The sequence below is a fragment of the Lipotes vexillifer genome, unplaced genomic scaffold, assembly GCF_000442215.2.
Source record: "Lipotes vexillifer unplaced genomic scaffold, Lipotes_vexillifer_v1.1 scaffold661, whole genome shotgun sequence".
NCBI lineage: Eukaryota > Metazoa > Chordata > Mammalia > Artiodactyla > Lipotidae > Lipotes > Lipotes vexillifer.
In genome coordinates this window covers 39,071-48,223 of record NW_006796183.1, presented here as the reverse complement: position 1 = coordinate 48,223, position 9,153 = coordinate 39,071, and the positions used below count along the sequence as shown (strand labels likewise).

The window sequence follows — 9,153 nt, the reverse complement described above, 5'->3', positions numbered from 1 at the left end:
GACAAGACTGTTCATGTTTCAGTTACCAAAGTATTGTTAACCAAGTAATTGCAGAAAGTAGAAACTTTGCTGCTGGCTCTTCAGTTCATAAACCACTTCATAAAAGAAACATAATGAATAGTGGCCAGATATCACTTCTTTTGAAGTATGTGGTTGATTGGCCAGTGCACACCTGTTATTTAGTTCATGCACAGGTGGCAGTTGTGTTGTCTCATCTCCAGCGATAAACCCACATGGCGTTTTACAAAAGTAAGTCATTGAAAGAGGGAATTGACCAACAGATGAAAGTGCAGCAAAGACATGAAAAGTGGTAAGGTTGGAAGTAAAATGGAATAGAATGCAAATGGAGTTATAGGAGAGACAGGTGATGAGGGAATGGAGACAAGGCTGCTGTTGTAGAGACTAGATAGAGATGCAGCCAGAGAAATAGTGAATGTGAACTTAACAGAATGAGGAAAATGATGGAAAGGATGATGATGTCCCAGAGGAAGTGACACTGGCAGAAAACTTCACATTAAAGGGACTCTTGGAGATATTTTGTGGCATTGAAAGTACAAATGATAAAATGTTGGAGGTGAATCTGATAGGGATAAAGTAGGATAATTTGTTTAGAAATCCCACTAGGGGATTAAAGACAGGGAATTTTAAAGGCATTCAGGAGACTGTTGGAAGCTGATGACCACTCAAGAAAATCCAGTAATCTAGCAATAATCTACACTACCTTAAAGGAAGACCAGGTGCATCCAAATGCCAGGCACACTCAAGCCACAAATCCTGATAGTTAAAACACTGCCACCCTCCCAGCACCTTGATGTGTTAACCCACCTGGGAGCTCTCCAAACCCTGTAGTCTAGGGGTCTTTGGAGGTTTCACTGTGTGGGCATGATTGATGAAATCATGGGCCACTGGTGATTAATTCAATCTTGAGCTCCTCCCTCCCCAGAGGTTGGGTGGTGGGGCTGAAAGTTGCAAGTTTCTAACCAAGGCTTGGTCTTCCTGGGGAGCAGCCCCCATGCTGAAGCTGTCTAGAGGCTGCTAAGAGTCACCCCATTAGAACAAAAGACCCTCCTACCACCCCTATCCTTTAGGAAATTACAAAGGATTTAGGAGCTCTGCGTCAGGAACCAGGAAAAGACCAAATCTCTTTCTATGATATCACAGGTCACCCTTTGGTCACTGACCATGGATTCCTTAGAGCAAAAAGTTTGTAACAGTTACGAGATACTGGCCCCCTTCTAGATTCCCATGTAGTCACTAATAATTGGTCTAGTCCAGCCTTGTATGAAAATGGCTGTCAGGGTGAGGCCACTCAGCGTTGGAGCTTCCATTCAATCTTGGCAGGATACAAAAGCAGGAGTGACCGCAGCAATATATGGCTTCACCCTTCAAGGCATAAGTCAGGAAGAGCCAGATGGAAGAGATACAGAGAGCAAGGGATTTGGGGGCAGGGTGGGGGGCAGTGCACAGAGCGTCCATGCCCTCCCTGGGCGAGTGACTCTCCCAGCACCTCCGTGTGTTCACCTGCCTGGACGTTCCCTGGTACTTGTTTCCCAGGACCTTCAAATGGTATCATGTGTGTGGGGGGGGTGGGGGGGGTCTTTTCTTTAGAGCTGTTTCATTTTTTCAGAAAGGAGCCCTCTAGCTTCAAACCCAGGGTAAAAATGCAGCATGTGTGGAGAAATGTGAGACTCAGGACAGTAAAAGTCAGACCTAGGCTTTAAAGTGTCTTTTTTTAACCTGGGAAGCACACACTCTGGGCATTAACGACAGCGACTGACAGCACTGCAGGAATACTACTTGTGGTGACCATCTTCTCCCAAGCTCCACATTTTAGCCTTGTAGAGAGTGATGTCTTTGTAGACCCTGAAGTGGTTCAGCCTGTGGTCATCACGTTGTGGGTTGACCTAGAGAGGGGAGTGCAGACATCAGAAAGAAGCCAGTGGGGGAGGAGGAAGACCTGGGCTTGTAGGGACCTGGACTTGAATCAGGCCTCAGTCTCCTGATGTGCAGCCTCTGGTGCTTTTCCTTGCTAACCTGTTTGTGAAATAAAGACAACATTTCCACCAAAAGACTTGCAGGGTTGCATGAGAATCTCAATTGTGCAGAGTTGCTGCACTGCCCTTTCCCGCTGCCTGCGGTGGAGGCCTGTGGACTCTTCCCCGCACTGGCATGGAAGCTCCATGAGGGGAGGTGCTGCATCTGTATCCCAGCACCTGGAACAGTATCCAGCACACACAGGGGACTCAAGACATATTTGCTGAATGAAAGATTGGATGTCGTTGAAGTGGTTACACAGAGAACTGAGTGAGTCCCGGGACACACAAATCTCACAGAAGCGACACTGTGCCGTTAACTAAAAGGTTATACTTTCAGCAAATGTTACCAGGAGACCAGAGGCTGAGCGATACTCACTGAGTGTGGAGTCCCAGTATTGGGGTTGGAGTTCTCTGCCTGTGTGGGGGGTGAGGTGCCACTGGGGGCAGGAGCCCTGTGTTAAGTTGGGGCTGATCAAACCTCTTCCGCCCCCAAACACATCATTCTGAAAGCTTAATTACCTTTTATGGTTGCATGACCCCTGGATCTAAGTTTTCTGGGTACGCTTTCTTACTTTGCCACCAGTGCCATATGATGGCATTGTCCCCAGGTTTAAAATGAACAGGTGTGGTGTATTTCCAGACCCTCTGAAACCCCACAGTGACTAGAGATCTGGGGGCCCACACAGGGCAGGGCTAGCCAAGCCAGTCTCACTTCTCCTTCCTATCATGGCTGGTGGGCCTGCCCTGAGATGTGCTGGTCAGAGATGCAACACTTGTACTACCCATACACTTTGTACCCATGGGAGCCAGGCCTTTTCTCTTTAAGAAAATGAAGAGTAGTGAGTTAAATGACTTGTGCTTTGTGATATTTTTCTACATTGCTTAGTTATCTAACTTGGAGGATGTTTTCTTCACTCCGCCTTGCTTCGTTCACAAGCCCCCTCTCCATTCCCTTATTCACTGTAAATTATGTGGCCCCACCTCCCATCATCCTCCTTTACCCTTTGAGCGTTTATCTCTTCCCCAGCTGCCCAACAGCGCCTCTCCCTCTGGACTCAGTCCTCCTTGGGTAAGAGGTGAGGGCTCCTGCTGGAAGCCTCTCCCTGTCTTGCACAGTCTCCTCCCTCCAACGCGATGCCCCATATCTGAAGAGGGGCTGTTACAAATGAGCAGCTATTTGCGCTCTTCACTGGTAAAACCCGACTCACTGAGCTGTTTATTCCAATCTCCATGCAGTAGCCCTGCACAGAACCAGGGGTTGCAGAGCCATGCCCAGACTGGAGTTGTATAAATGGGTGAGAAAGGGCTTCCCTGGTGGCACAGTGGTTGAGAGTCTGCCTGCCGACGCAGGGGACATGGGTTCGTGCCCCAGTCCAGGAGGATCCCACATGCCGTGGAGCGGCTGCGCCTGTGAGCCATGGCTGCTGAGCCTGCGCGTCCGGAGCCTGTGCTCCGCAACAGGAGAGGCCACAACAGTGAGAGGCCTGCGAACCACAAAAAAAATAAAAAATAAAAAATGAAAAATAAATGGGTGAGAAAGACAGGCTCCTGTAGAAATATGAGGACTACAGAGTGTGGGGAGTTCTTGGGAAGGGAGCACACTAGAAAATTATTCACCAGATAAAGACAACAGGGATTAAGCCACCAGGCCAGGAGAAGCACCGAGTTGGTCCTCAGTTGGGCCCTGTGCCGTCTTGTCTATTCTTCCCCCTCAACATCACAGTAGCCCGCATTTACTGAGCACATGCTGTGTGCTAGGTACCATCCCAAGCAGTTTATATATGTCTCAGTTCATCCACACAACAAACCTTCAAGTGTTGACACTATTAACCCCATGTTAAGGCAGATGAACGGAAGTTAAGAGAGGTTAAGTTCACAAAGCTAGAGAACATTGGAGCTGGGATTTGAATGCAGGCTGTCTGGCTCCAGGGTCACCAGGTTACATTGATGCACTGATATTGAGTTGCAGCTCAGCAGGAGCACATGGTGCTCAAGAAGCCCAGGGGGAGTGGGGGACAGACGTGTCTTAATGGGCTTTAGGGAGGAGGTGACTCCTGGATTTCATGTAGGGTGAGTGGGACTTCTCAAGGAGTGAGGGCTGGGGGCCAGGAGGCATCGGCAGGGCAGCAAATATAAAGACAAGGTGTGCAGGTCTTGGTGCCTTTGAGGTAATGAAGGAAATTCTGACACAGCTGAGGAACGGTGTCTCCAGCCTCACATCTTCCACAAAAGAAACAGATGGGCTCATAGCCAAATCTTAACAACAACAACAGTAATAACAACTGAGGGGGAAATACAGAGCAAAGTCAGGTGTTTTATAACTCTGGTTTTTGAAGGTTTTCCTACGTAAGGTACAAAACCCAGAAGTCAAAATGGAAACAATTGGCACATTTGACTACTTAAAAATGAAAACCTTCTATATGAGGAAAGGCATAATCAGAGTTGAAAGACAAGTGTAGCAGGAAGCACTTCAGGTTGTCTATTCAAAACCCTGCATTTGGGCTTCCCTGGTGGCGCAGTGGTTGAGAGTCTGCCTGCCGGTGCAGGGGACGCGGGTTCATGCCCCGGTCCGGGAAGATCCCACATGGCCCGTAAGCCATGGCCGCTGAGCCTGCGCGTCCGGAGCCTGTGCTCCGCAGCGGGAGAGGCCACAACGGTGAGAGGCCCGCGTACCAAAAACAAAAACAAAAACAAAAAAAACAAAACAAAACCGTGCATTTCTTCCTCAGGAACAGAAGCCCTATATCACTTAGGGAGATCATGTGCTAAAGACTGTGTATGCCAGGCTCCTTGCACCTAGGACTGATTGCTCCCATCAACGAGGCAAGTATGTTACGGGCATTTGCATTTTCCAGAGAAGGGGACAGAATTTAGAGATGTAGGTCATATGCCCGAGACCACTCTACTAACACTTGGGAGAGCAAACTCAGGCCGTCTGTCATCAGCAAGCTTTGCTTAATCCACACTTACCAGCATTCACTACATGACACGCACTGTTCTAAGCACCTTACAAACACCACCCCATTTAAGCCTCAGAACAATCTTACGAGATAAGTGCTGTAATATCGCCACTGTACTAGGAGGAAACTTAGTCAGAAAAGAGCTTAGTCCCTTACCAGGGTCACACAGCTAGTATGTGGTAGCCAGAGGTCAAAGCCCAGGCAGTCAGCTCCATACTCTGTTCTCTGAGCCACCACTGGATTACCTCTGACCTTCCAAGTGAAGGAGACACACTTACCAATGGCTCTGAGTCCCATCCAATCTCTTGACTTTCAGTCTGTGTCTCGGGGTATTTCCTCCTTGGTCCCTGGGCAGCATGGTGGATAAGATTTAGGAACCTGGCTGGGAGACGAGGCATGAGTTATGAAGGCGTCAGGCTTTGGGACCAAACGAGAGATCCTGTGCCCTTGACTCTGGCACATCCTTTCTTAGAGGCAGAGCCTCGGCCTCAGACGCTTGCCTAGGCCTCGCAACACAGGTATCTGGCTCCTCCACTCATCTCTCAACAAATATTTGCTGAGCACAAACTCTGTGCCAGGCACTGTTTGGGCCCTGGAGGTAGAGCAGAGTGAGATAGACATGGTCCCTGGTCTCCTGGAGAGGTAGTCTAGGTGAGGGGACAGGGGACACAATATACACCTCTAAAAACAAACCCAATGGTGGCAGACAGTGATGCAAACTCTGAAGAAGGGAGCTGGCAAAGGGGCATGTCGGGGCAGGGCTGGCTACTCAGTAGGAAGGTGCACAGGAGCCAGCCTTGAGAGAGGCAGAGGAAAAGCACGCCACAGACAGCAAGAACAAATGTCCTGGGGCATGAGCGAGTTTGGGCAACGTAGCTGCAGCAGAGAGAGTGAGGAGCTGGGCTGTACCAGGTGAGGTCAGATGCTTCTGGATTGAAATCAGCATGGCTGTCAACACCAGGTATATCTGTAACTCCACGGCTTAAGGACTTAGACACATTTCATTTGCAATCTATCCTATCCAGTCTCAATTTGAGAGAGGCAGTCTGACAAGGGGAAGAAGCTGGCTTTGTAGTTGGGTATTCGTGGCCCTTCCACTACTAGCTGGACAGGCGGTTTAATTCTCTGGGCCTCACTTTGTTCATCTGCAAAATGGGAGGAAAATATCTACCTCAGCAAGATGTCTGAGAAGTAAATGAAGGACTGTGAATACAGGACCTGGCCTCGGGCTGAGCTTATCCTGAATACAAGGCAGCTAGTGGTGAACTCCTGCCCCCTGTTTGAACCCCTCACCACCTGTTACTTTCCTTATTGCTGCAAGTCCCCAGCTCCTATCCTTCATTCTAGCCAGGCTGATGTCTCCACTGCAGATAACAACCTTACTTTCTTGGATTGTTCTCTATTAGTCTATTTACTTGTCTGTCTCTGTGATGCTATGAGATCCTCACTCTTCCTTCCCACCCCTCACTTCCCACCTTGTCCTTCTACAAAAATCACACATCCTTCCTCTATGAAACTCCACTCTAAGAAGGTAGAGGGGAAGGAGGAGAGCTTGCCAGAAGGATTAGGCTTCCCATCAAGTATCTCTCTTCCTGCATTCCCAAACGTGGCCCCCGTTCACCCGTACATCCCAGCCATGCCAAACTACTCACAGTCCGTGGGCCATGCTGTTATCTCATTTCTGTGCTTTTCCATATACCTGGAATGTCCTTCCACATTCTTCTCACCCTGACATACTCCACCTCACCCTCTTATCCCCTCCTCCAGGAAGACTTCCCAGAACTCCACTGCCTGAGGTGGGCACCTGTTTTCTATGCTGCTGCCATCCCAATCTTGTTCTCTGTTTACCTGTGTATTTACTAGTCTGTCTCCTTCACTATGGTATGAGATCCTCAGCCCCATCCTAGTGACTATCACATGGTAATAATGAAAATAATAACATGTCCTAATCACCAGTGTACCAGATACTGTTCTAAGCACTTGGGTTATTTTGTTTAATCTTCACAATGCCCCTAACAGATAGGCTCAGAGGGGTTAACAAACTTGCTCAAAGTCACACAGTTAATGAGTGGCAGAACCAGGATTTAAACTCAGTTAGTAGGACTCCAGAACCTGTGCCTGTAACAGCTAAGTATTGGATGGATGAATGACCATAATGTCAGGGCCATTAGGAACATGTTTTTTGGCTTGACAGTTAATAAACTGGCTGTTTATTTGAATGTGTCAGTCTCTTGTGAGCTGTTTTCAGATGATCAGAGGACTGAGGCCTGCCCCAAAAAACCACTGCCCTGAGAGCCGGCTGCCTCTCCATGCTCTATCTCAACGGTATTCTCAGACCCCAGACTTACCATCTGCAGGTTCCTCCAGGTTATCATGCCAAGACATGGGCTTTCTGGCGATTGTGTGAACTAGAGAAAAACAGCATCACAGATTCAAGTTAAAAAACGATCTTCCTGGCCTCTTTAAGACCCACCCTAAGCCAGACACCCAGTCAGCATTTTCTGAGTGTCTGTCATGTGTCAGGTATTGTGCTGGGCACTAGGGCATAAGACCTTCGGGGACTTCACAATCCGAGAGGCACTGTCCTGTATGGTGGCCACCAGCCACATGCGGTGACTTGAATTTGAATAATTTAAATTTAATACAACTGAAAATTCATTCCTCAGTCCCATCAGCTGTATTTCAAATGATCAACAGCCACATGTGGCTCCTGGCTACCATTTAGGGCAGCACAGATAGACAACATTCTCATCATCACAGAATGTTCTCTGGGACAGACTGGTCTATGGGGATGCAGACATATGAGACAGCCAGAGATAGTGATATATACCCAGCAGGCCATGCGATAACAGAGGTGTAGGATCCACGGACATCTATTCAGCCCGTAATTACTGGTGCACTGGAGATAGGGCTGCAAACAAGAAAGAGAAGGTCCCCGTACTCCCTGGGCTTCCACTCTATTTGTGGTGATACTCAATAAACAGATATATAATATCAAGCAAATATAAATGGGATGTACAACAACATAAAGCAGGTTACATGGGTAAACCCATGTTGATGGTGGGGTGTAGTGTGGGTGATACGTCTCTAAGGACATACCTTAGAGCAGAGTCCTGAACAAATTTGCTGTGTGAGGATATGTGGGAAGGATCCAAGAGTGAGGTTGGTGAGTTAGAGAAACATCGAGAGGCAGAGTAGCTCTCGTGGAAGGAGCTAGGAGAAGAGTAGTAGTAAATGAGCAGAGGCCGGGAGGAACCAGTGATCTCCAAGTGTTTTATCTCAAACTCCTACCAGTAAAAGTACTTCCGCATATGAATATTTATATAGTCTCTATGCACTATTGTCATATATTTCTTTCTTTATACATAAATGTAAACAGAGATACAAATTCTAATATTTCCTCACTTAATCCCAATGGATCATATTAATCATGTGCCCAGGGACCATGAGCTGGGAGCCCAAGCGCTTTTCCTAGGAAGCCTGGATGCCGCTTGAGGGGATTATTTAAATTGTTGAAATAGACCAAGTTTAAACAGAATTGGACGTTAAGTGGTTTTCTTGGAATTAGTAGCTGGCAGCTCCAGAGGAAAACCAGGTTAGTTATAAGCTAAATGAAGACGTACATTTTCTGTACTCTCACCCCGCCCCCCGCAAAGGTAAGTGTGTGAGAAGGTGGATATAGCTGTCGCCATCACTTCACTGTGTATACGTATATGTATATCTAAACATCAAGTGGTACACCTTAACTATATGCAAATTCTATTTTTAGAAATGACATTACATTTTCTTTACAAAGCTGGGCTGCAGTGAACTACAGTTAATCAGGCCCAGGACTGGGGGAGAAGTTCGGAAAGAAGGAACAATATTTATGAAACTGAAGATGATTTAGGAAATCCATGCATCTAAATATGGTGGGATAGAAAAGAGCTGTGGCTGGTGCAGACCAGGCACTAACATTTTTATTAAAGGAAGAGTGTGCGGGTTGGGAGGGGAGTCAGGATGAAGCTGGGTGGGCAGCAGAGCTAGATCCATGGGGGCCTTAGGTACTGATCAGGTTAAACCTTAGCTCAGAATCAGTGGGACCACTGAAGGATTTTACAGAGGGACTGGATGATCAAATCCCTTTAAGCACAGCTTTCGCCAGCAGTGGTGTAGGG

At 47.6% G+C, this 9,153-nt stretch overlaps 1 protein-coding gene across 1 annotated transcript in view; it reads right to left on the bottom strand.

Moving 5' to 3' along the window:
* Nucleotides 1-1,712: 1,712 nt before the first annotated feature.
* Nucleotides 1,713-9,153, bottom strand: part of CFAP144 (cilia and flagella associated protein 144) — an 11,261-nt gene continuing 3,820 nt past the window's right edge. The window contains exons 2-4 of the mRNA XM_007468227.1: nucleotides 7,345-7,404; nucleotides 5,275-5,378; nucleotides 1,713-1,904 (exon numbers count right to left, since the gene is read on the bottom strand). Of these exons, the coding sequence (XP_007468289.1) occupies nucleotides 1,794-1,904; nucleotides 5,275-5,378; nucleotides 7,345-7,404 (275 nt within the window). The 3' untranslated portion in view covers nucleotides 1,713-1,793. The remainder of the gene's footprint in view (nucleotides 1,905-5,274; nucleotides 5,379-7,344; nucleotides 7,405-9,153) is intronic.